The sequence below is a fragment of the Canis lupus genome, chromosome 14, assembly GCF_011100685.1.
Source record: "Canis lupus familiaris isolate Mischka breed German Shepherd chromosome 14, alternate assembly UU_Cfam_GSD_1.0, whole genome shotgun sequence".
In the NCBI taxonomy this organism is placed as follows: domain Eukaryota; kingdom Metazoa; phylum Chordata; class Mammalia; order Carnivora; family Canidae; genus Canis; species Canis lupus.
The window spans coordinates 17,966,452-17,993,722 of NC_049235.1; the positions used below are offsets into that span (position 1 = coordinate 17,966,452).

At 42.2% G+C, this 27,271-nt stretch overlaps 1 protein-coding gene across 8 annotated transcripts in view; it reads right to left on the reverse strand.

Moving 5' to 3' along the window:
* The window catches only part of LOC609865 (protein lifeguard 2), a 34,745-nt gene extending 7,756 nt beyond the window's left edge, over positions 1-26,989 (reverse strand). For 3 of the 8 annotated variants that reach the window (XM_038556806.1, XM_038556801.1, XM_038556807.1), the window contains exons 1-10: positions 26,138-26,297; positions 25,867-26,002; positions 21,534-21,802; positions 16,894-16,972; positions 16,126-16,179; positions 15,407-15,497; positions 11,764-11,802; positions 11,597-11,684; positions 10,126-10,215; positions 7,786-7,833 (exon numbers count right to left, since the gene is read on the reverse strand). In XM_038556806.1, the coding sequence (XP_038412734.1) occupies positions 11,676-11,684; positions 11,764-11,802; positions 15,407-15,497; positions 16,126-16,179; positions 16,894-16,972; positions 21,534-21,802; positions 25,867-25,868 (543 nt within the window). In that variant the 5' untranslated portion in view covers positions 25,869-26,002; positions 26,138-26,297 and the 3' untranslated portion in view covers positions 7,786-7,833; positions 10,126-10,215; positions 11,597-11,675. Of the gene's footprint in view, positions 1-3,082; positions 3,552-7,785; positions 7,834-10,125; positions 10,216-11,596; positions 11,685-11,763; positions 11,803-15,406; positions 15,498-16,125; positions 16,180-16,893; positions 16,973-21,533; positions 21,803-25,866; positions 26,003-26,137; positions 26,299-26,874 lie in introns of those variants that run through there. The other 5 variants (XM_038556805.1, XM_038556804.1, XM_038556803.1 and 2 more) reach the window with 5 other exon arrangements.
* Between the last annotated feature and the right edge of the window lie 282 nt (positions 26,990-27,271).

Consider the following 27,271-nt stretch of genomic DNA (forward strand, 5'->3'; position numbering starts at 1 on the left):
AGTGAAAATATCACTGAGGGTGACCAAACTTGAGAGACCCCTAACCCTGGGAAACGAACAAGGGGTAGTGTAAAGGGAGGTGGGCAGGGAGTTGGGGTGACTGGGTGAAAGGCACCAAAGGGGGGCAGTTGGCATGATGAGCACTGGGTGTTATGCTATATGTTGGCAAATTGAAGTCCAATAGAAAAATAAAAATTAAAAAAAAAAAAAAAAAACGGGTGGGAATTGCAAATTATTTTGCCCAGGCAAGTTCACTTCAATTCCACATTAGCCTACTTTATGATGAACTTTGGACCCCCGGAGAACCAAACCTAACCTCCTTGATGAAAGGAATCAAACTTCCTGCCCCAATAAGCTTTTTATTCCCACAGCCTTGATTTTTCAATTTGATTTTTTTTTACTTTCTTCTATTTGTCTAATTTGCAATGTCATAGCATTAAAAAGACTGTACAGACAGTGTTCACCTCAATCTAAACCTCTGGCCAATTGATCCATTTCAGATTGATGATGAAAGAATTATGCTATCATGATCCACAGTCATCACAGAATTATAATCCACTGTCGTTTGAAAGTTTCCCAAACTAGAACTCTTTGCTCTTGCTTGTGTCAACTTGGAGAAGCACATTTTACTCATTCACAGCCTTCTTTTCTCTAATACTTTCGATAAATGAGGAAGTTTTCCCAGTCCTCCCAGGCTGACTCTGCATGCACTACCCCTGGCAACCAGATCAAACCTCCTCTACTGTTGTTTGAGTCCTGATCCCTTCAGCATGGGTTCTGCAGACCCTACTTCCTCTGCTTCACATCTTTCCTCCATCTCTAAAGAGACTACCAAAGGGAAATGTTCCAGTTCTTCTCTCCAGTTTTGGAATAAAGGGCCCTGGGCCCGTCTAAGGCCATCCCTCTCCTAGCCCTACTCACTAAGATTTTTCTCCATTTCTAGCACCTTCATTTCCTTCTGCCTTCAAACATGCCCAAAATGTCCCCTGTCCTGGAAAGTGATAAGCCAGAAAGTAAAAAATGCACCATGTTTACCTGCGCCTGCTGTTCCTCTCCTTCCAGAGGTGAAGCAACCAGACTTCTGTCCAGCATCTGGCCTCCCCCTCTACAAAAACCATTCCTGCCTCCATGAAGTCTGGACTCTGTCCTCCCTGCTGCCCTTCCAGATCAGTGATCCAATCTTTGTTAAATCCATTGGGCTTACTCTTGGTTTTATTGTGCCTTGACCTTTTGGTGTAGGTTTAATGAAACAGCGTTGTGTATGCTCAAGGATCTGGGACACCGAAACCCTAAGTGAATTACACCCACACCTCAGCAACACCTTCCTGAAGGGCTCTACTGGCCTCCAGAGTGTTATGCTCCCCCTGTTGTTTTTGTGACCCACATTCTTTCTCTTCCTACCATCTTCTCATTGTGGGCATTTCTGGAATTTGGTCTTTGGACTTCCCTATTTATGTCATCCCTGACTGTTCTGTTCTCCCTGCCTCACTTCTCACCTACCATGGCCCCCCAGTTACCGCTAGCCCCAAGCTTCCACTCTTAAAACTGCCAGATTAATATTTCCTCTGTTTCCACATATTCAAAATATCTAAACCTACTTTTTCACATTACAACTCCCCAAGCCATTTCCCACTTTCTTAAGATTACTTTTAGTAAGTGACAATAAACCACAGTAAAATGTGAGACATCCCTATTTCTCCCCTGTCCTGAAGAGTCATCCAATCAGACATCAACTTCCATCAGTTTTTTATGTCCATTATCACAATCACATGTGATTGACTCATTCTACCCCATTCATCATCCCAGGTCTGTCCTTTTGTGCCTTCAGTGTGTATGACTGCATTAGCTCTCATACAGCCTTCCTCTCTTACACCTCCCTTCCCTATCCTAACCCACCCACAATGACCAGACCAATTCTCATAAAATGGTGCCTTCACCATGATACTGTAAGCAAGATGAAGGCCTGAAATCCTGAGCCTGAAAGCTGAGGTCCTCCATCATCTCGTATAACCACCCCTCTACATAAAACTCTCTCTCCAGCTCCCTCCCTGAACTACCTGAAGAACTCCGGCAGTGGGCCTGCTTCATGCCTTTGCTCATCCTGCAGATGTGATTTGCGTGCTTCCTGCTAGGACAAGCACCAGAGACTGGCTGGACCAACACTTGGAATTAGAAACAGGTGTAGCCATAGATTCCTTTGGATGGATTTGAAAGTATGAACTTTTATATCTCAGTGCAAATTTTCTCATCAAGCATCTCACACCCACAAGGTATGAGACTCCAGGAAGGGTATAAAGATCTGTCTAATCTATGACCTTCAGGAACCTAATCGAACCAGTTATATAAGATCTGTATATAAATAAGTCATGGAAAATGACTTCTTATTGATCGATGGGTATGGAATTTCAGTTTTGCAAAATGAAAACATTTTGGAGATTGGTTGCACAATATTGCGAATGTAGTTACTTGACACTACTGAACTGTACACTTAAAAATAGTTCAGATGGTAAATTTTGTTATGTGTGTTTCATCACAACTAAAATAATTGTTTTAGTTGTCCCAGACAATCAGGGGAGGTGGTCAGTGAGTTAAGCCCAGAAATATAGGTGGGACAGTGACAATATAGCTAACACTCTACCCTGAGCCATATGTACATTAACTCTGTTAATTCTCTCTAACCCCTACTAGGTAGATGCTGTTATTCTCTTCAGTCTGACCCTAAAATACAGGGAAAAGGCAGGATTCTTTCGTTTTCTTACTCTTAAAAAAAAAAAAAAAAAAAAAGATCAGGGCAGGCCTGGATGGCTCAGCAGTTTAGCGCCGCCTTCAGCTCAGGGTGTGATCCTGGAGACCCGGGATCGGGTCCTACGTCGGGCTCCCTGCATGGAGCCTGCTTCTCCCTCTGCTTGTGTCTCTGCCTCTCTCTCTGTGTGTGTCTCTCATGAATAAATAAATAAAATCTTAAAAAAAAAAGTCAGATGCCAAAATATTCCAGAATGTCCAAGAGAAGAGAATGGGTAAATATAGATTTCTGTAATCAAATTTATTCATGTACAGAGATGTTTACAGCTTTAAAGAATGCCTGGAAAACTTCAACAATGTTATGGACAACTTACAAATGTTTGTTAGTATGTAATTATGATAGTCATCTTTTGAATTTATAAAAATCAGAAATGTCCCCCAGAAAGTTTTGCAATGTGACAATGGAACTAAATATATCATAGCTACAGCTACCATCTACTGAATGCTTGGCTTCATTTGACCAAAAAATAAGTATTTAAAAAATTTTTTTAATAAAAGGCTTATGAAGTGGTAACCTCCACATGTCGGAGCCTGGCAACATTCCGCAGGCATCCCTCCTTCCCTCTTTTCGACATGAACTAGTCTTGGTCATATGACTACCGTCCCAGTCCAACCAGTTGCAAAATAAAAAGGAAAAGGTTGATTATGTCCAAGTAGATGTTCAGAGCAGCAAAAACATACTCTTCAGGGTCCAGGTCAGAGTGATGGTGGCGCCCTCCCACCATGAGCTGCACATCCATCACCAAGTACTTAAAGAAAAGAAAGAAGAATTAGCTACCTAAATTGTACATGTCTATCAAATAGGTATCCTAAATTATCTGGAAAATATTTTAGCATTAGTAAATATATGGCAGAAAGTCAGTTTGTGATTATATACGTTCTTTTTACAGCCTCAACCATTCACTATGTCCCCAAGTGTGTCTTCTATCTATTATAGCAAGTGCTTCATCCTCCTGATGCCAGTGGGATCAAATCTGTAAGGTTTCTTTTGCTTTCCAAATCCAGAAACCTTTGTGCCTTTAGTCAATAAGGTGGACAGGTGGGAAGATTGGACAGAGATAAACTACAAAGTTCTCTGTCTTGGTGAATTTCCCACATGTTCTTGCTGAAAAAAGAATGAAAATAAAGATAGCCCCTGACATTTAGATTCACACACAGCAATAATTCTGAGTTCTTAGAGCTCTTAGAGCTTCGGATGATAGCATTTTTCAAACCTTGACAATGGGATGGCTTAAGATGATGCTGGTATTTTCAAAATAGAAGGAGGAGAAGATAGGATTTGTATATGGTTAAATAGTTCCCAAATTAAATGTTTTAGCTCAGCTACAGTAGGTAAGATTATGAGCTCCTAACACATGGAGAAAAAAGTCAGAGAGCCCTCTTGCCCTTGTGTTTGTTGCCAGGTAAGCAGCCCCAGGCAACATGAGTACATTAGAGGAGGAAAAGAAAATAAGTGGCCCCTAACTTCTTTATGTCAACTCTAGACTAAGAATCTAGTGCTGTGAGGTAGAGCCACAGAGCCCCACCAGACAGATCAACTCTGGCACTATAGAGAATTCTTGGGGTTTAAAGGATGCTTGAAAAATGGGGCAGGGGGCAGCCCGGGTGGCTCAGCAGTTTAGGGCCTGCCTTCAGCCCAAGGTGTGATCCTGGAGATCTGGGATCCAGTCCTACATCAGGCTCCCTGCATGGAGCCTGCTTCTCCCTCTGCCTATGTCTCTGCCTCTCTCTCTCTCTCTCTCTCTCTGTGTCTCATGAATAAATAAAATCTTTTTTTAAAAAAATGGAGCAGGGGAAAAAATGGGGCAGGGGGACGAGGCAACTGGATGATGGACATTAAGGAGATCACGTGATGCGATGAGCCCTGGGTGTTATATAAGACGGCTGAATCACTGACCTCTACCTCTGAAACTAATAATACGTTATATGTTAATTAATTGAATTTAATTAAACTTTAAAATAATTTAAAACAAATAAATAAAATAATTCATTTAGAACAATATCCACTTCAGTAAGACCCATCTCAAGTAATTCAGGTACCAACTCTCCGTGGACCCTGGTTGCCACTCAAACTTGGAAGAATAAGGAGGAAAGGAGAGAAGAGAGGGAGGAAAGGAAGTGGGCACCTCTCCTGGGTACCTTCATGCCAGCTCATTACAGATATCCCTCATGTAATATGTGATCAACCCAGTAGAGGGAGGGGAGATTAACTGAGCCTCCCAAAAGGCAAGATCACACTGTGGCAAATGGTGGAGAAGGAAGTCGAACCCAAGGCTGGGCAGGATGCCAAAGCAGGTGCCTCACCTGGATCACTGAGTCCCTTCTTCCCTCTTCTCCCCCCTCCCTATGACTGATTCTAGCAACTTTGGGGGGATGTGGAATAAGCTAGGGTAACCAATCATTCCAGTTTGTCCAGGACTTTGTGTGTCTTTGGAAACCCCTCAGTGCTAGGCAAACCAGGACAGTTGATCACCCTAGAAGACAGGCTGCCCAGCAGCTGAGCTTCCAGCCTTCATTTATCACCCTGGCATCCTGACTTCTATGGAGAAGTGCTTTTCTCTCTTCCTCTGCTCTGAGAACTCCTGACTTTATCTTATTTCTTCTTATAAGAGGGATAATAACTTCTAATTATTTTACAGACACGTCTTGGTGGTTAGGACTGCACCTCCCAGGTTAAATTATGTTTTTAAAGGTAGACAGAGAAGTGAGAGAGTAAGATGAGCTGGGATCCAGTTGTCCCCTCCCCTCCCAAGGAGAATGAGGCTCAGGACACAACTAAGACACAGCCAGCCCATGGGGAAGCCTTGGGTGAGATTCAGACCCCAGGAGCATTTGGTGTAACACCCTGCCTCACCTCTACAGCTCTTGTGGTTATCACCCCCTTCCCATCCCACACTGTTTTGCTTACTGTAGCTCCATAAGAAGTCTTGAAGTCGGGTAGCATCAATCCTCCAACTTTGTTCTTCTCCTTCGGTGTCATGTTGGTCATTCACACACACACTTATCTTTTTTTTTAATGTGGTCGTATATATAGAATGCTCTGTCTTGGCTAATCTGATGGTAGTGAGCCTTCAGAACTTATTAACACTAGGGTCATAAAGTTGGTATACCATCTGCCTCACCCACTGTTAAATTTGACTGGCCCTAAAAAAAAGATGTTCTGTCTTTGCTTTTTCATTTAAAAATAATGGTCTCCATATCTTAGCAGAGATGGATTGAGTTCATCCTTTTTTATTTATTTATTTTTATTTTTATTTATTTATTTATTTATATTTATGATAGTCACACAGAGAGAGAGAGAGAGGCAGAGACATAGGCAGAGGGAGAAGCAGGCTCCATGCACCGGGAGCCCGACGTGGGATTCGATCCCGGGTCTCCAGGATCGCGCCCTGGGCCAAAGGCAGGCGCTAAACCACTGCGCCACCCAGGGATCCCCGAGTTCATCCTTTTTTAAAGGCTGCATGGTATTCCATTTTATGCTTTTATCAGGTCACATATTTTAGGTTTTAGGGTTTCTTTTTAATTGTTTATTTTTGGCATTTCTAAACACACCCAGAAGTAGAGAGAATGGAATAATAAATTCCACACATTATCACCCAGCTTAAAAATATCCACATTTTGCTTCATAGTGTCCCTTTTTGTTAGAGTTATGTGAGAGAAGAGACAAAGAGATCAGTGGAATGACTGGAGAGCTCAGAAATAGATCCACATAAATATAATCAACTGATATTTCACAAAGGAGGAAAGGCAAGACAATGGAGCAGTGACGGTCTCTTCAACCAGTGGTGTTGGAACAACTGAACATCTATATGCAAAAAAACAAATTTAGAAAAGACCTTTCACCCTTCACAAAAACTAACTCAAAATGGATCACTGACTTAAAGGTAGAACACAAAACTATAAAACTCCTAGAAGATGACATAGGAGAAAACCCAGATGACTTGGGTGTGGTGATGACTTTTTAAATATGACCCCAAAGGTACAACCTATGAAAGGAAATAATGCATAATCTGGGATTCATTAAAATTCAAAACTTCTGCTTTGTGAAAGATAATGTTAAGTGAATGAGAGAACAAGCCATAGAGAGGAGAAAGTATTTGCAAAACACACATCTGATAAAGGAGTATTACCAAAATATACAAGAAAAAAAACCTCTTAAAACTCAGTTAAGCAAACAAACCGTCTGATTTTAAAATGGGCCCAAAGATTTTGAAAACACAAAACCCTGACATGGATATTTAGAGCAGCTTTTCAAAATTGCTAAGACGTGGGAGCAAATGAGTCACCCCTCAGTAGGTAGATGGATACATGAATGGTGGCACATCTAGGCAATGGAATGTTATTCGGCACTAAAAAGAAATGAACTATCAAGCCAAGAAAACATACAGGAACCTGAAGTTCACCTCACTAAGTAAAATAAGCCATTCTGAAAAGGCTGCTAGAGACTCTATGATTCCCACTATAGGACGTTCTGGAAAAGGCAAAATTTGGAAACAGGAAAAAGATCAGGGGTTGCCAGGGGGTGGACATAGGGGAGGGATCAAGAGATGGAACACAAAGGATTTTTAGAACAGTGAAAAATACTCTATGACATCGTAATGATGGAAGGAGTCAGTGTATGTTTACCTAAACCCATAGACCATCCCACACCAGGAGTGAAGGCTAATGTAAACTTCAGGTGATTATACTGTGTCAGTGTGGGTTTGTCAGTGTAACAAACGTATGGCTCTGGTGGGTGGTATTGGTCATGGGGGAGGCCACGCAGGTATGGGGCCGAGGGGATACCTTCCTCTCCGTGTCACTGTGAACTTAAAAAAGCTCTAAAAATTGTCTTTATAAAGAAAAAGGAGAAGGAATGAAAGAGGAAAGGAGGCACAGGAGGGGAATAGTCAAGCTACTTGACTCTGGACCTAGCATGGGCTTAGCGGCCCTGTCAAGGCACATACCATATGCTTTGTCAGGGTGAGGGAGAGATGGACTTACAAGTGAGAAGACTATAGTTCCAAGTCCAGCATACAACAGATGCAACCACTGCAAAGAGAAGAAACAATTGCATATTAAGAACAAGATTTGGAATAATGAAAGGGCTCACTTGGGTCACTGCTGTTAGATAAGGATCCAATATTAAGGAAAGGCAAATCTGTGGGGAAATTCATCTTTTTGAACATAGTGGTCAAATAGCACCCACTCAATTCCATTCAGGAAACAAATGAAAACTACCCTTGCCAAAACAGTTTTATCAAGTGTTAAACATCTCATGCGTGGCAGGGCAGGTAGACCAAACTAGATATGTTTCACTTTTTGCGCCATCACATAGCCCTCCTATGGCATCTGCCCCTACATTCAGTTCTTGGAACAGGTAACTCTGGGAAAATAGGGACCCTCGTGCACCCTAGCTAGAGCTGATTGACAAGAGGTGGAAGACATCCGCTCCAACAGCAGTGACTCTCTTGACTGATGAGAAACCTTGTATGTGACTGGGACCAAGCAGATGATGCACTGGCCAGTCAGAAACCAGTTCCCAGGGGCCACTGTATCATGAACTAGTGCTGGAGCTATTACCATACAGAGGTGGCCCATCAACTCAGCCCAGGAGAGGAAGGTGGGATTTCCATTTCTGTGAGTCCGGTCGCTTCTTCCCACCTAGGAACTCCATGAACATCCCTGGGTCTTTGCTTCTGGCTAGTCTGTGCAGTATCTCCTCCTTGCAACCAAAACAGCCCTTATCAGAATATGAGACTGATCTGAATGCCAAAGGGGTTGGCTCTATGTGGGAAAAAGATAAGGCAGGGGTGCATAACATGTAAGAAAAATAATGCCATTCACTCTTCAGGACAAGAAAGCCCATCCTAGATGAATGGACAGAGCATTCTGCTAACCAGGGAAGATTCCTGGTGAAGGATACAAATCAGGAGTCAGTGACACAGTGTGGGAGGGGCAGTGTTTCTGGACTGAGCTAATAGTAAGAAAATGCCTGATTACTGGATCTGAAGAATTCAAAATTGCCAAAGTCAAACAAGCATGTATACTTACAACAAGGTTCTGTCAAAGTCTTCCTTTTAAATGCCTGTGTAAGACTATATATATTGTAGATATTTGGGGAAGGAAATTTACAGTGGGAACTAGGGTTCATCTATCTTGTAGGAAACACAGTTTCCTAACTGCACATCAATGGTATTGCAAAGGCCTATGGAACCAACCTAATGAATGTTTGGATTATTACTACCAATATCCGAGCTACCATCCATAATTGTAAGTGAAGAGCTGTGTGGCCTTCTAAGGCACGTCTTTGTGATATCTGAGTTTATCTCTAAAATACAGATGCTAAAAATAAATGAATTAAATACATTAAATTAAGTATAGATGCTATCTCCCTCACTATAAATCTATATGGTCATTCATAAAGCTAAACCAATTCAGGTGGAACGGGTGCTTATGTCTGAAGATCACTTAACCAGTCTACTTGTTACCAAAGAAATTCTTGGATTCAGCAACTGGGCCAAGCTTGCCCTAGGGCTGGAATCAAAAGGTCACAGGCCCCAAGCCAGTCCTCAGTGGAGCTGGCTGCCCATGGGGTCTCCACACAAGGTGCCGATGACAGGCAGGCCGCAGGGCCAGATGCTATGCCTCTACCTCTCACACCCCCTCCAGCCTCCATCCCCAGATGGTGCGCTGTGCTACAGAGAGCATGGATGGCACTCTCCACACAGATGCGGCTTTGATCCTGCTCCTACCACTTACTCCCTGTGTGAACCTGGATGAATTATTTAATTTTTCAGAGCCTGGTTTCTTATCTATACAATAGATGGCATATGTACTTTTCAGGAAGGTCATGAGAATTAAATATAATGCCTATGTGAAAAACCACAGGCTGTCTGATATCTCGTAAGAAGTCAATGAAGATACGGAAGGAATGAGGGAGGGCAGGAGGGAAGGAAGGAACGAAGGAAGGCAGGCAAGCTAAGCTGAATTCGAAAATAAGGAGCCTCCTCTAGGCTGCTGTTGGGAAAGTCTGAAAAAGCCCATGTCTCTACTGCTAGCACTTCAAACAGGCAGCACCCATGTACAGAAGGAATCTGACCTGCCCTGTTCACCCCCACGACCCTGTAAGGGGCCCCATAATTATTCATATTTTTAAAAGTGTTGTGCATAGAATACAGGAAAGACAGTTATAGTCTAGAAAAGGGGCTCAGTCTTTATGCCCACACCTCATGTGGTTCACCCCGCTTGTCTGTTTCTCAGAGGATCCAGGCCAACACAATCAGCACTTCACCCGAAATTTCTAATGATTCTCTGAGGTTCCTCAAAAGAGATCCCACTTACATATGATCGTATGAAGAGTAAGAGAATTCCATAGATAATAAGTACGAAGAGTAAAACAAACAGCATTCCATTCAGCATGGTGAAATCCCACTGAGGAAACATAACACAAAAACAACTCAATCATCACTTATAAGGAATTTCAGGATGTTTAGAGTTGCAATTTATATCCCATAGACAGACACTGACCCATCTATTAATAACACCCAGGACATTTCTGAGAACCATTCAAATTCATTTGCTCCCATCACGGAAAAATGCTACATTAAAAAGTGTGCTGTTAAAAAAAAAAAAAACGTGTGCTGTTGACTGGAACTTGCTTCAGGAGGGAGAAGTGGGTAGGAGTATGGAGAAAATTACAGGAGCCATAGATACATGAAGGTTCATTATACTATTCTATTTTTGTATTTATATGAAATTTACGTAATAAAAAATTTACCTTGAATAAACAGGATGTAAATTTGTATGTATAGCATGATCATAATTATTCATATTTTAAAAAGTGTTGTGCATAGAATACAGTAATGGAATGAAATAGGCCAATGCTAACTGGACATCTTTTCATGTTTGTAGGCATATATTTTAATAAAAATATACTAAAGCTTTCAAAATTATTACTAATCATTCTTCGGTAATTTCAAAATTTATTAATATGCTTATTGGTTTTGCCTTTTTAATAAATCAGGGACCAAATCAGGCTGGGAAAGATGAGGATTCTTTTAAAGAAAGGGGTCTATTCATCTTCTGACCTGAATAAAATTATGCAGTGAAGGAAGACCCCTGACTCTATGATATTTTCTTGTCAAAGCAATGTTCCTAAATCTTCTGTTCCCCACCCCCACTCCGTCACTCCCTACCCTTTGCACAGCAGGAGAGTAATCTGACGTAGTAGGCACCATCAGCATCACCTGTGAAATGCAAATTCCAGGGCCCATGCCCCAGACTTTTTGAGGCAGCAACTCCAGGGCAGAGCCCAGGGAACCTGTGTTTTCACAAGCCCTCCAGACGATTCTGATGGCTGTTTAAAAAGTGTTTGTCTACAGCTGTGCATTCAATACTTGTGGCTAGTGAGCATTTGAAGTGTGGCTGGTCTGAAGTGAAGTGTGCTGTAAGTAGAAAATAGACACTGGATTTGAATTTTAGTTCAAAAAAGGATGTAAGATAGTTCAATAATTTTGTTATATTGACTACTGAAATGTTAGAGCCTTGCATGTATTTGGTTAAATAAAATATATGATTAAAATTAATTTCACCTGGGTTTTGGGGTGGGTTTTTTTTTTTCTGTTTTGTTTTTGTTTTTTGATTTTTGAACGTGGTTACTAGGAAAGTCGGAAGCCAGAAGGTGGGGAGGCCACGGAGGAGCCCACAGGACAGCCGTGAGCAGGAGGGAGGAGGGATAAGAGTGGGTCAGCAGGGGCAAAGGAACACATCTACACACCCCCTTATGACAGAAATCAGTTTCTGTGATACATACTTTTGTCTGAAGAGCAAATAAAGTGAGCGACAAGGTCACCAGAGCAGTTGCTGCTGTTGCCCACAGCACTTCCTCGGCATTATAGAAACTAAAACCAGAGATTGTGATTATTGTTCACATACAAAGAACAGCACACATGGGAAAGGAAATGTGCATCAAAGACTTACACTGATACGGCTCCGAGCAGCAGACCTTGAAGAACTTGTCTAGAAACAAAATGCATAGCGAATCAGAACTGGGATCCAGAGACCCAGAAGCCAGAGGAGATGATTTAAGGTGCGTGTGTTTTGGCAGGGTCCAGGGAGCAAGTGGGAACATGCATAACCCTAGCGCATGAAGCTACAGGAAAGTTAATTATGGGAAACCAATAGTAGAACTAAACATTTTCCTAACATTTCCCCTAAGACTGACAAGATTATCTTCTTAGTAAAAATTCTTAGAACACAGGAGTAACTTTGAACGTATTTAGTGAATTAAATAGGTATGCATCAGGACTATCGAAACCATGATAAAAGGTTTTTCTGCAGACCATATTTCGTCATTCACCAAATGGGGCCACCCACACAGAATCTTAACAGTTTATCAAAGCGGAGTATGCTATTTCTACTAATGCTTCACCAACAGCCTCAGCAGTCACCTCTCCTACAGTGCTCGGGGGAGAACTTCAAACCTCAGATGAGGGAGGAGGATGGAGGCCTTTTCGGTAGCGGGGATGGGGCTGGCGGGCAGTTCTCCGCCGAGCTCAGAGCTGCACCTGTCGGCGCCCATGGGGGCGGGGCCTGTCCGGGCCGGGGGGGCGGGGCCTGTCCGGGCCGGGGGCGGGGGCGGGGCCTGTCCGGGGCAGGGGCGGGGGCGGGGCCTGTCCGGGGCGGGGGCGGGGCCGGGGCCGGGGGCGGGGCCTGTCCGGGGCGGGGGCGGGGCCTGTCTGGGGCGGGGCGGGGCCTGTCCGGGCCGGGGCCGGGGGCGGGGCCTGTCCGGGGCGGGGGCGGGGCTCGCGGTCCGGGCACAGCCGAGTGGAGTGAGACGACCGTGAACAGGGGCCGCCGAAAGGGCCCGCCGACCTTCCCCAGCTGGTGGGGCGCTCCACCAGAGGCAAACCCGGAGCCTTGGCTGACCCTCCAGTGCGCCCAGGAGCCGGGAAAGAATCCTCGAGTCTCGGGGAGGGGAAACTGCGGACGCCTCGCAACCGCCGAGCGGCTCTGAACTTCTCCAGCCGCCCACCTTGGGCGCGACGGGCCGGGAGGGCGCCCGGGGTCCTGGAGTCCTGCCTGGGTTGCATCTCCGCGCTTCCCCAACCCAGCGAGTAGCTGCCTGAGCCTCCGCGTTGTTGACTTTGCCAAAGCTGTCCTTATTTCCAGGATAGGTTTAAAAGGGTATATCTGCTCCACGTACACCTGATATTGTAATAATGTGCTTGCTTCCAACCTTCCTCTTGAGTTTCTGCTGCTGCTGCTTGCTCCACACCCTCGCCAACACTTGTTATTTCTTGGCCCTATGATAGTAGCCATTTCTGACTTGTGTGAAGTGATATACCACATTTCCATATAGACTGTAATGTTGAGCTTTTCTTTTCTTTTTTTTTTTTTTTTGCATCCTTTGGCCATCTGTTTTCTTTGGAAAAATGTCTATTCAGGTCCTCTGTGCGTTTATTATTAGATTTTTTTAGTGTTCATTTATGTGCGTATCTAGGTAGATAGACGGGATATTAACCCCTTATCAGATGTGCCATTTGCAAAACCCTTCTCCCATTCAGTAGGGTGCCATTTTGTTTTATTGATGGTTTCCTTCCTTGTGCAAGAGCTTTTTAATTTGATATAGTCCCAACTGTTTTTGGTTTTGTTTCCCTTGCCTGAGAAGACAGATGAAAAAAGTGTTGCTAAAGCCAGTGTTCAAGAGTCAACTGCCCATGTGTCCTTCTAGGAGTTTTATGGTTTCAGGTCATACATTTGGGTATTTAATCCATTTTGAGTTTATTTTTGCATAGGGTGTGAGAAAGAGGTCCAGTTTCATTCTACTGCATTTGGCTGTCCAGTTTTCCCAGTACCTTTTGTTGAAGAGACTGTCTTTTCCCATGGTATATTCTGTCTTCTTTATTGAAGATTAAATGACCATATAGTTGTGGGCTTATTTCTGGGGTCTCTATTCCATTCCATTGATCCATTGTGTCTATTTTTTTGCCAATACCATACTATTTTGATTACTCTGGCTTTGTAGTAGGTCTTGATATCTGGGATTGTGATACCTCCTGTCTTATTCCTCTTTCTCAGGATTGCTTTGACTATTCAGCATGCATAGAACTATGCTTTTTTCTTTTATTCCTCTAAGATTTTATTGGGACTCCTGGATGGCTCAGCGGTTATGCTTTGCTTTCAGCTCAGGACGTGATCCTGGAGTTCAAGGATCAAGTCCCATGTCTGGCTCCCTGAGAGGAGCCTGATTCTCCCTCTGCCTATGTCTCTGCCTCTCTCTCTCTCTCTCTCTCTCTCTCTGTCTTTCATAAATAAATAAAATCTTTTTTTTTAAAGATTTTATTTATTTGACGTAGAGAGAGCGCACAGCCAGGAGGAGCGGCAGGCACAGGGAAAGGGAGAAGCAGGCTCCTCACAGAGCAGGGAGCCCGATGCAAGGCTCAATCTTAGGATTCTGGCAACATGACCTGAGCCTAAGTCAGATGCTTAACTGACCAAGCCACCCAGCAGCCCCCTACTATGCATTTTGTACACTAATCTAACCACTGGCTTTATTTTCCTACCCTTATTTTTCCTTCCATAAGATTTCTCCACTGGTTTATTTTCTTATAGTGGGGGTATTTTTATAAGCTACCTCAAATCTGATAAGGAACCAGATAAAGAATAAATCAATTGGTAAGCAAATCTTCACAATGGGAGGTTACTAAGATCCTGGAATCCTCGTGAGCAGTAGGGAAAAGAACTGGCTGCAAGAAATGAAGCCAAACGTTTTCTGTGGCCCAGAGCAGCATGGATCCGAGAGGAAGGACCAGTGTGGTGAGGCCTCATGAGTAGAAGCCCCACAGGAGGTACTGGTGAACCAAGAACCAGACCATGACTAAGTGAGGAGAACCAGGAACCAGAAGCCAGCCCCCCTCCACTAGCAGTCCCCCCCCAACTCTCTGCCCCTGAAAAGCCCTCCTGAACTGAGACACAAGGTGGGAAATAGGGAGAACCTGCACCAAGCTGGTTTCCTCTCCCAGTGAAACTTGAAATTAAAAAAAAAAAAAAAATCTTACAAAAATAAGGAAAATTATACTTCTTACCCACTTTCCATAAAAATGGGTTTGTTGTTCCCGGCACAGGGCCAGTAATAGTCACTTTCGCTGTTCCTGAAATGTAGCCCAGACTCTGGGTGGCCCCTCAGAGGCATGTTTGCCGGCAAAGGAGTAGCCCCCGGGGCCCCAAACCCACTAACTGAGTAAAAGGGTATGCAGGCTGGGTGCCTGGGTGGCTCAGCAGTTGAGCCTTTGGCTCAGGTCATGATCCTGGGGTTCTGGGATCGAGTCCTGAGTCCTGCATGGGGCTCCCCACCAGGAGCCTCTGCCTATGTCTCTGCCTCTGTTTCTCATGAATAAAAAATTAATGTTTTTAAAAAGGGGGAGAGGAGTGTGCAGGAAGTCTCATGGAAGTCAAGGAAGTTTATGAGTTTGTTACAACCAGAATCCAGCCAAGAGAACATCTCACAAATACTGTCTGTAGTATTCCACATGAAGATTTTCACGATAAAAGGAGTAGAATTACTAATGTGACAGAAATATGTTACAGAGGCGAGCTGCAAGTGCTAACAAAGTTTACTTACAAATAATCCCAGGAGAATGTAATTCGCAGGCACCTGACGGCGGAGTTTCCCACAGCAAGCAAGGACGATGAGTACGACAAAAAATGCTGGCCTGAGGATAATTTAAAGCCATGTGTTATTTGCTTCCAGTGATTATATCATATGATATAGGTAGATATAAAGATATATTGTTATACATTATTATCTGATAGTAAGTATAAAACAAACAAAAATATATGCAGATTATTACCTTTGCTCATTGTCATCCACAGAATTTAAAAAATTTTTATTTTGAAATAATTACAGATTCACAGGAAGTTGTGAAAAGACAGAGGAGTACTATGTATTCTTCACTTAGTTTCCCCCACTGGTTACATCATACAGATATATAGTATAATACCCACACACAAGTAATTTGACATTGATATGTGTATAATGCTATGTCATAGAACTATGACACAAATCTATGTAGATATGTGTCACCAGCACCATAATCAAGATTTGAAACTATCCCATCATTAAAACATCAAAAAAAAAAAAAATCAACAAAGATCTCCTTCGTGCCATCCCTTTATGATAACAAACACTCACATACCCTAGCTCCTAGTAACCACTAATTTGCTTGTTTTCCATCTCTATAATTTTGTCAAGAATGTTATACCTTTACTTAATTTTTAATAAAGAACCTCCATCAATAGCCAGTAGAAAAATCACTTTTTATTAAATCCAAGAATACTTACAAGATTGCATAGGTGAACCAGGCATTCACAAGCACCCAAGCTTTTAAACCCTTCCTGATTAAAAAAAAATTAATATAGTTTTATACAACAGTTTCTTTTTCTAACTAATGTAATATTTAAGTGGAAGTAGAACAGTCTCATGAGAAAGGGGTAAACCCAAAATGATTGACAATGACAAATGAAAAGTGAAATAATAAAACATATAACTACACCTTGCTTCTTAAAATAGACTCATAAAAAAGACAGTCATGTAAGTCAAATTTGTATAAATGTAAATTTCCTGGTGACATTTTTATTTTTTAAAAATACTGAGATTGCTATGTGTACAAAGCAAAAAAATCAATTTCTCATATAATTGTCTAGTAAATAGAAATTTTCATAGGCTATATTTAAACAGTGATGGATCATAGTCCCCAAAATAATTTTGCATTTAACAGCATTGCAAGTCTCCAAGCCCTCCATAATCCACTTTTTTCCTTTATCCACTTTTATCTGTGGAAATAGCTTATGGAAAATTAAAAAATTAAATAATGCCCCAAGTAAGAGTAAAACAAGAAGGTCTTGGCTTAATATATTGAAACAAAACTGTAGAAATCTAACAAAACTTGGTCTAAGAGTTGCCTCAGAAACAACAAAGCTATAGAGATATCATACCCTATGAATGATAAATAAAAAGTAGATAATTTTTAATGATCAGAATTAAGTTGACTCAATAAGAAGAAATGTGAACAACTTAGTGTTTAATGTACCTCAGTAACAAAGACTTACCAGAAAAGAAATACGCTGACAATTGCCCCAGTGACCACCAGCTGAGCTGACAGGATCAGGAATACTTTTATAATGAAGGCTGAGGAGACAGAAATATTATTTTTATGACACAATATTCAAAAGTAAAACTAGAAATGTAATTACCTTTGCTACCTAACAAAAGAACATTTCCTCTGATTTTTTTGAGGGTAGGAAAAAGAATAGGAGTTTAGAGTCAGCAAATGGAACAACCACAAACATATAGCTCTGCAGAACTTGTGGGAAACATTCTGTTCGGATTGTTACTGGTGTTTTATTGGAGATCTGAGGGTTTATCCATGGAAGCCCCCAAATCAAAAAGACAAACGGGAATTTAATTCCTTATTATGCCCACCCCATCCTCCTTAGGACCAAAAGTGACCTCAAAGTCTCTGAAAGTCACAGGCCATCATTAGGGCTCTGGCTCCACCTGTGTGCCAACTGGAGCGCAGGGAAAGCGCAGAAGAGGGCTGGTACGGAGGGCATTTAGCCCTCAGAGATGGATGTGGGCTGCAGGGCGTGTGCAGAACTTTCTCATCACTTTACTCGCCAGCCTGCCTGCCTTTAGCAATTCCCTTCTACTTCAGCAGAAGCTAGATAACATGAGAAATGATAAGACCAAGGAGTTCCAGCAGCATGCCAAAGCAGAGCGCAGAGTATGTCAGTGTCTCTTTTTGCTGCTTCCTACTGCACAACTTTTCCTGGAGCCCTCTGAATATGGTGCTGAATATGACAATGAACAGCTTAGGAGTTTTGTCTCAGTTTTAAAAGGGAAGATAAAAAGAACGCTGTTTAGAGATGACTTACGGGATTGTCAACTGTGTCCTTTTGCTGGGTGGTATCTATGCATTGGAAGAGTGACAACAAGGAAATGGGATTGAGCTATCTTAATCAAAATACCAGAACATACGTGCCAAATAAAATATTCATGTAGTCAACATTTATTTCACATCTACTATCTGTCAAAGACTGTAAGGTAATAAATATTAAATGTGGCCCAGCTTTATAAGACTAGATAGACATAAGATCACTAGAATAGAATTGACATTCCAGAAATAATCCCTTACATTTGTAGTCAACTGATTTTTAACAAGTATGCTACAACAATTCAAGGGAGAAAGAATAGTCTTTTCAACAAAAGGTGCTGGGACAACTGGACATATATATACAAAAGGATGACAAAACAAGGATGAATCTGGACCCTTTCTTCATGTCGTACATACACAAAAATGAAGTATTAATTTAAAATGGATCATAAATGTAAGCATATAAAACAAGACTTTTGGGGCGCCTGGGTGGCTCAGTCCATTAAGCGTCCCACTCTTGGCCTCGGCTCAGGTCATGATCTCAGGGTGGTGAGATGGAGAGCCCTACATCAGGCTCCGTGCTCAACAGAGAGTCAGCCTCCTCTCTCCCTCTGCCCTTCCCCCTTCTCTTCCTTTCCCCTTCTTGTACACTCGTTCTCTTTCTCAAATAAATAGATAAATCTTAAAAAGAAAAGAAAGAAAATTCTTGGAAGAAAGCATAGATGTAAATCTTTGTGAGCAGAAATTAGGCAATGATTGTTTTAGGTATGACACCTGAAAACACAAGCAAAGAAAGAAAAAAAAAAAAAAACAGGCAAATTAGATTTAATCAAAAGTAAAAGCTTTGTGCTTCAAATGACCCTGTCAAGAAAGTGAAAGAAAACCCACAAACTGGAAGAAAATATTTGCAAATCATGTATCTGATACGGGGGTTGTATCTAGAATACACAAAGAACTCTTACAATTCAATAACAAGAAGACAAATAACAATTAAAAAAGGCCGAGCTTGTGTAGTGCCCCCCGCTCCCCCCGACACTGAGCTTGGCCACATAACTTGTGTTGGCCAATGAGACACTAGCATGTATGAAGCAAGGAAAGGCTTGACAAACCGCTTGCACAATGGGGCTTGTCTGCCTGGTATACTTTTTCTTGGAACCCAACTCCCAAGTGATGAGAAACTCAAGCCATAAAAACAAAGCCAACAGCCAACATCAACTTCCAGTTGTGTCAAAGAGACATAATGGCCACTGCAGCCTCAGCTGCCATCTGATTATAACTGCATTAGAACCCCCAGTCAAGACCAACACAAGAACTGCCCAAGTGAACCTAGTCAACCCACAGAATCATGAAAAATTATAAAATGGTTGCTATTTTTTTAAAAGTGTGCAAAGGATTTGTATATATATTTCTTCAAAGAAAATATTCAAATGACCAATAAGCTTGTGAAAAGATGCACAACATCATTAGTCATTAGAGAAATGTAAATTAAAATTACAATGAGATATCATGTCACATATCTAGAATGGCTATAATAAGAAAGAAAGACAATAACAAGCATTGACAAGGACTTGGAGAAACACAAACCCTCATACATTGGTGGTTGGAATGTAAAATGGTGCAGCCACTTTGGAAAAGTTTGGTATTTCCTCAGAATGTTAAACATAGGAGTTACCATATTGCCCAGCAGTTCCTAGACATCTATTACCTAAAAGAAATGAAGATGTGTATCAACACAAAAAAATGCAAATATGAGTATTGATCACAACATTATTCATAATAACCAAAAAGTGGAAATAGCCCAAATGTCTGTCAACTGAAGAATAAAACAAAATGTATTCTATCAAGGCAATAGAATACTATATGATCATAAAGAAGGGATGAAGTTCTGACTCCTATCAAAACATGGGTAAACCTTGAAAACATTACGTTAAGTGAAAGAAGGTGATCACATCAGATCACATATGGTATGATTCCATTCATATGAAATATCTAGAATATACAAATTCATAGAGACAGAAAGTAGGTTAGTGGTTGTCAGAGGCCAGCAGGAAGGGTGGGATACATAGTGATGGCCAGTGGCTGTGGGTTCCTTTTCATGGAAATGGTTGTCCAACTCTGTAAATATACTAGAAATCATTAAACTGTACACTTTTTAAGTGAATTTTATGATATATAAATTGTATAAAGTTGTCCCCAGGCCTGTAAAATTGAATCCATTACCCTGCTGTACTTTTCCTTTGTTTCCATAGGATTTTCATCTTTTCGTATACCATATAGGTTTTTTAAATGGGAAAGGCTGGGCATCCCAGGTGGCTCAGCGGTTTAGTGCCACCTTCGGCCCAGGGCCTGATCCTGGAGATCTGGGATGGAGTCCCACGTTGGGCTCCCTGCATGGAGCCTTCTTCTTCCTCTGCCTGTGTCTCTGCTGCTCACACTCTCTCTCTCTCTCCCTCTCCCCCTCTCCGTGTCTCTCATAAATAAATAAATAAATAAATAAATAAATAAATAAATAAATAAATAAATAAGAGAGGGCCCAGCCTCCACCCACCAGAAGAGACAGACACAAATAACTAAGTCTAACAGTGGTGTGGAGGCCTTTAACCTGATTTCTTCATGTGTTAAATGACACTACAACCCCTTCATTTATTGGGTTGTTATAAGGATTAAACGCAAAACTCTTCCTTTTGCAAAGTGCCCAGTGTTGAAGGACTGACACCTGTGGCAGAGGTGTCTTGTTGCGTAGTGACATCCATTCTCCCTGGCCCCCTCACCACCCAACCCAAATCTGGTTAAAGATGACAATGGGCCCAACCAAAAAACTACAGATGAAAGTGGTCATGTGGGCAGCCCCCGTGGTGCAGTGGTTTAGCGCCGCCTGCAGCCTGGGGTGTGATCCTGGAGACCTGGGATCGAGTCCCACGTCGGGCTCCCTTCATGGAGCCTGCTTCTCCCTCTGCCTGTGTTTCTGCCTCTCTCTCTCTCTCTCTCTCTCTGTGTGTCTCTATGAATAAATAAATAAAATCTTAAAAAAAAAAAAAAAGAAAGAAAGTGGTCGTATGATCCTGCTAGGGTCATTGACATGCCAGTGGATATGCTTGGGTGGTGGTTTCCAGGAAAGCCTCTGAAAGGAAGTCAGATTTGGCAGACTCTAGGGCATCTATCCATGAATGGCACCTCCTGGAGGTGTCTAGGCAACATCCCAGGCTCAGCCTTTCTTTGCCTTTGCCTTTCCCCACCTAGAAGGCCAGGGCTCCAAGAGGCATCTTTTCAGCGGGTGGATGCGGGCCACGGTGAGACAGCAATGGGGTTCAAAGCTCACAGTGCACCATGAAGTTGTCCTAGGCCCTAAAAAGGGTGACAGAGTTGTCTCTGGGGCCACCAGCATTTGCCTTGAGATGCCTACCTTCAAACTGCATATTTCATGAGAGAAAAGAGACACTCTCTTATGTAAGCCACAGTCTTGTAGGTTTCTGTTGCTCATAGCTGAATGTACTTCCTATACAAAATTAATACCTATGGCATTGAATTAATATGCTTTAAAACTATGCCAGTATCATGGCATCACCTTGTCTGTAGGTAAGAACATTGTACAAGCAGTGAGAAATTCATATTTGCTAAGGGAACCACACATTATGAATTCCTGAACACCCTGGACAATATGGGGGCCATCTATTGGAGCAGCCCTACATCATGTTTCATGGTAAAGCATAACTGGGAAAATGAAAGACAGAGTTAAATCTTCTAACCATCCACTCTGTGGAAACATTTTAAGAGAACTCTTGCTTTTCTCTTGCAAAAGGTTAATTTCATTCTCACCTCTGCGGATCCATGAATCTGAGAATGGATTGGCTAGATTATTGCTGTCATCTGGGGTAGTCTCATCTGAAATTTGTACCACGTAGATATCCATTTGCTCTCTAGTCTTAGGACGTGGATTCCCATGAGTTTTTGGTGCTTCAGAAGGTGAAGTTGCATAAGGCTGCCCAGCCTTGGTGTGGATGTTACTATCTGCTGCTTTCCGAACTAGATGCTGATGATCTCCAGAACTGAAATCTATTGGCTCTCTGACTTCCAAGTCCATTTCCCTGGAGAGGGAGAATTATTATTCAAGTCCTTGTGTTCATACCACTGCAATCTTAGCATTCTCATAACAATCAAATGATTTTTTCTTTTTTCATATATATATATATATATATATATATATATATATATATTTCCCTTCTTAGTAGGCTCTATGCCCAATATGGGGCTTATACTCTCATGCCTAGATCAAGAGCCACATGCTCTACCCACTGAGCTGGCCAGGCACCCCTCAAACGATTTTTTTTTAATTTAACTCCCTTAGTTCAGTACTTTTTTTTTCCTTAGCTCAGTACTCACTAAGCCAATACTTAAATATTTTATTGAATGAGTGATGGACAAAAACTTTTAAAATGAGGCCTGTAGAGTAAAATAACTTGCATTTCATTATGAAATTAATATGCTTATAAATTCATTCAGCAAGGAGTTAATAAGCTCCCTCTTTTTTTAATTTTTATTTATTTATGATAGTCACACAGAGAGAGAGAGAGAGAGAGAGGCAGAGACATAGGCAGAGGGAGAAGCAGGCTCCATGCACCGGGAGCCCAACGTGGGATTCGATCCTGGGTCTCCAGGATCACGCCCTGGGCCAAAGGCAGGTGCTAAACCACTGCGCCACCCAGGGATCCCCAATAAGCTCCCTCTTATGTGCCAAATGTGGAGCTGCCCTTGTTGCCTCTGCCCCGAAAGTGCTTATATTTTGGAAGAGAAGATAATCAAACAAGCAATAATATAAAAGCCAAAATAAGCAGGGTCTGGAATAATGGAGGATGATATGAGGGGCCCTAATGAAGTTTGGAGGAACATGCAGAAAGTAGAATAGGTTATCAAAAACTTCTACTAGAAAAAGTGAAAATGAGTTAGAATAAGATATGGGGAAAAATTTCTCTAAGGAAGGGAATCAGCCTAGATCAGAACTGGAGGAAGCGTAGAGGGCAGTTTCCAGCACAGAATGAGGTGCTAGTTAGGGCAAGTCAATAAGAGGCTGTCAAGCCAAATTCATCCTGAAAGTTATGACCATGGTAGGCAGAACGAATGGCCCCCCACAGAGGTACACACCCTAATCTATGGGACTTGTGAATGCTACCTCACGTGACAAAGAGAACATTGCAGACGTGATTAAGACTCTGAGGTGAGGAAATGATCCTCGATTACCTGGGCGGGCCCAGTTGAATCACAAACATCGTTATGATCACACTTATAAGAGGGAGGCAGGAAGATCAGAGTCACAGAAGGAAATGTGACAAGAGGAGCAGAGGTCAGACTGATGGAGTTGCTGACTTTGGTGTTGGAGATAGAGGCCAGGAGTCCAGGAATGCAGGAGGCCTCTGGAAGTTGGAAGGAAGGAAATGTATTGTCCCCTAGCACTTCCAGAAGGGGATGCGGGCACTTTAATTTTAGCCCATTGAGACTGATTTTGGACTCCTGACTTGCAGAACTGTAAGATAATAAATTTGTATTGTTTTAAGGCATTATTTGTGTAGTAATTTGTTACAGCCATAAGTAACTAATACAATGGGGAGTTACCAAAGGTTCTCCAGCAGGGGACCATAAGGATCTGACCGGTAAGATTGCACTAGGCAGAGTGTGGAGAAAGGGCGAATAAGCAAAAGTGGGAGCAAAGAGACCAGAAATCCAGATAAGAGGTTACAGTGGCTCTGTCACAGTGCTTTGGAGCAGAACACAATTCTTAGAAAACCAGTACTTAATGAACCAAAACCGGCAAAGAAAAGCCCCCTGTTAACCTTCAGAGGGGCATAAAGGCTCAGACAAGCCCCTATTGCTGGCCTCCTGCCCCACAAGGAGGAGTCTGAGGAGATTGCTGAGAGGGCCAGTGTTTGGGCAAACCATAGACCAATCGGGAATGCCACAAAAAAACGGTCTGAACAAAACACCATGCTCTTGGAGAGGCAGATTCCATTTTATAAAGATGTTCTTCCCCTCAAATTAATCTCTAAATTTTACAAAGCTCATTGGTATTTTCTTTTCAGTACTTGAAAGTATAACTCTAAAGTCCATCAGAAAGAGTAAATATATGAGAGTAATCAAGAAGAAAATTGAAAGAGAAGGATTATGAGGAATTGAAGAGTACTGATTTACCTTATCAGAAACCAAAATATCATGAAACTATGATTTAAAGTATGGTTGTAGCACATGAATAGATAAATGGATCAATGGGATGGAAGAGATGCAACAAATAGACCCATGTATACCTGGAAATTTAAAATTTGATAAAGGAGGGGTCCCTGGGTGACCCACAGTCGTGTGGGTGTTCGGACTCTTGATTTTGGCTCCGGTCATGATCTCAGGGTCATGAAATCGAGCCCCACATCAGGCTCTGCACTCCGAGGGGAGTCTGCTTGAGATTCTTCTCTCCCTCTCCCTCTGCCTTCCCCCTACCCTCACTCCTACTCATTCTCTCTCTCAAATAAATAAATAAAATTTTTTTTAAAGTTTCATAAAGGTGGAATTTCAGATTATTGTCCCATGGTGCTGGAACAATTAGCTATGCTTAGAAAACAAAGTTCAATAACTATTTCAAATCTTTCATAAAAATGCATTCCAGATTCATTAAAGATATTATCATCAATAATAATAGCCATAGATATTCTACAAGAAAATATGAACAAATATTTTCATAAGCCTTTGTAAGAATGATATCATAAAAGAAATGCTTGTCAGATTTGGTGTACAAAAAGACTTTTAATATCATTACAAAAAGATACCAATAACTCTGAAATGCAAAATTGTGAAAATAAAACTTGCAATATTTACTGTACTATAAAAATAAGTTTTAACAAGAAAAGGATGAACAACTCATTAGAAAGATCAGGAAAGAATATGAATAGGCAATTTATAAAGGAATTTTAAGCGGTCAATAAACTTAAGAAGATAATACCTTGCAAACATCCAAAGAAATGCAAATAAAAACAATTGTGAATTTTTTTTTGGAAAAAAAAAAAAAAAAGCCTGGCAAAAACTAAAAAGATAATTCTCAGAGTAGCAAGGGTGTGGAGAAATGGATAACCCAGGGCCGCATTACAACTTCCGGGTGTTCTATTCACATTTGCCTTCGAGGGTCCCCTCTCCATTAAAAAAAAAATATTTAAATGTATATCTTATGGCTGCACTGGTATAAAAATTCAATTCAGGCTGGATTCATTGTATACTATTTATTCATTATTATTATTATATTCACTTTTTTTCTCCTGATTTTAAAAGAAAATATTTTCAGGACCCCCAAAAGTACATTGAGCCCTAGGCAATATGCCTACTGTGCCCGGGGGCTGAGTCAGTCCTGAGATAACTTCAAGGAGTTGGCAACTGTGTAAACCTTTTTGTGGTCAGTAATGTGGCAGCATCAGATTGAAAATGTGCATTACTTTGCCCACAACAATTACATTTTCAGGAACTTACCCCATAAAAATACCCACACGAATAGGCAACAATACATATATAAGGAAGCTCATTACATTATTCACTATAACTGAAAAAAGTTTAAACCAGACTATCAACCATTAAGGAATGGTTTGATTGATTTTGACGAAGAAAAGGTATATATATCTATATCTATAGATATATATAGAGAGAGATATAGATATGGATATAGATATATAGATATAGATAGATATAGATTGATGTCCTAAGTTTACTCTGACACACTTTAGAATAAAAAAAAGCCAGAGTAGGGCAGCCCCGGTGGCGCAGCGGTTTAGCGCCGCCTGCAGCCCAGGGTGTGATCCTGGAGACCTGGGATCGAGTCCCATGTCAGGCTCCCTGCATGGAGCCTGCTTCTTCCTCTGCCTGTCTCTCTCTCTCTCTCTCTCTCTCTCTCTGTTTCTCATGAATAAATAAAATCTTTAAAAAAAAAAAAAAAAGCCAGAGTAGAGAATAGGTGGTAGGATCCCATAAATGGCTTATACAACAGACACATTTGCAGATGCTGAAAAAATATAGGAAAACTGTTAATACAGTTATCTCTAACACAGCAGAGTTGGGGAATGCACTCTGCACGGTTATGAATTTTTATAATGAGCATTTATTATTTATATTTTTAAAAGATATTTACATTTTGAAGATGCAAAGCAATATTTCTCTTCGTGTTAAAATCTGGAGCTCCTCTGAGGAAAACCGTCCTCCCACACAGCCGAGAAGCCCTGAGAGGTTCTTGAGCACCCAGGCTGGTTTCCTCCCCAGCAGTCCTGCTAAATCAGAAGGAGGGGAGAGGCAGTGAGAGTTTCAAAGCAGTCAAAAACAAAAACAAACAAAAATCAGAGGCAGCTGAGCTTTCCTCAGGAAACTACAGTCCTGGAGCCTTAATTGTAAAATGAGGTGTTCACCTGGTCCTCAAAAGAAGCTTTCTTGTCTCTTGAGCCAGCGATCCTCCAAAGGACAGGCAGGCTCTGGGGCTGAGAAAGGAAGTTCTGAGTGACAGTTAGGGGAGTGGCAGTTGGAGCACGGGGTGGGCTAGGGGTGCTCCTGCCTGGAAGAGGGACTCCGAGTCAAGTCTACCTGCTGAGACTCCTGCTGGTCAAGGAGTCATGGCCAGTGCGCTGTGCGCTGAGTCTCAGGGAGGCCAACCCCTGAACCTCCAAAGCCCATTGTATGTCAGGGAAAGTCCTAAAGCCTTAGCTCAAGGCTTCCAGAAGACCCAGTTGTCATCACCTTCTCCCGAGCAGGAGGAAGAGACTTAAGAAGCTCCACAGGGTTCCTGAACAATTATTTCAAATATGTAAGACTTGTTTATGACAAAGCAAGCATTGGTTTTTCTGGTGGATGATAACGCACCCACCCTCCTGGGTAGTATAGGGAGATGCCTACTCCCAGCTGCAGGCCAGTGAGGGGCGGGGGAGGCCTGATTCAGGGTGCTCAGGGACAGAAGGCAGATGACCAGGAAAGAGGGCAGCAAGGAGAGGAATAGGAGCAGACACTTGTCCTGAGTGGAGACCGTTGCTGGGAACAGGCTGACTGAACTATTAACCCGCTCATTAAACTGCTCATTAGTGCATACCTGCTATGCACAAGGCATAAAAGAAACACAGAGAGGGGAAATCCTGTCCTCAGCATGCTCACAGACCTGGGGAGGAGACACGGGGGCGGCGCAGGTACCCCCGCAGGTAGAGGAAGGAGGAGACAGAGCAGGGAAGCTGTCAGGGAGGTGGGAGGATGGCGATGTGTCCTGAGCTGATTCTGGAGAGGACAGGGCGGGGTGCGGAAGTGTTGGGAAGGGAGCACATTCCAGGCCAGAGGAACACCCTGAGTACAGGGCATGGGACCCAGGCCCACAACGAAGTACTAGGTTCTAACGCAGAAGGCACGTCTGCAGTGGGAGATGGACATCGTGATGCCCGTCCTGAGGATGAAAAAGGCAAAGGTCAGCAAAGCCTCTCTGCCAGGGCTCTCCTCTCCCGCACCTGCCGGCAGTTTCCTAGGCCTCGTCCCTCTCTGTCCTGGTCCCCAATCACTATCCCTAG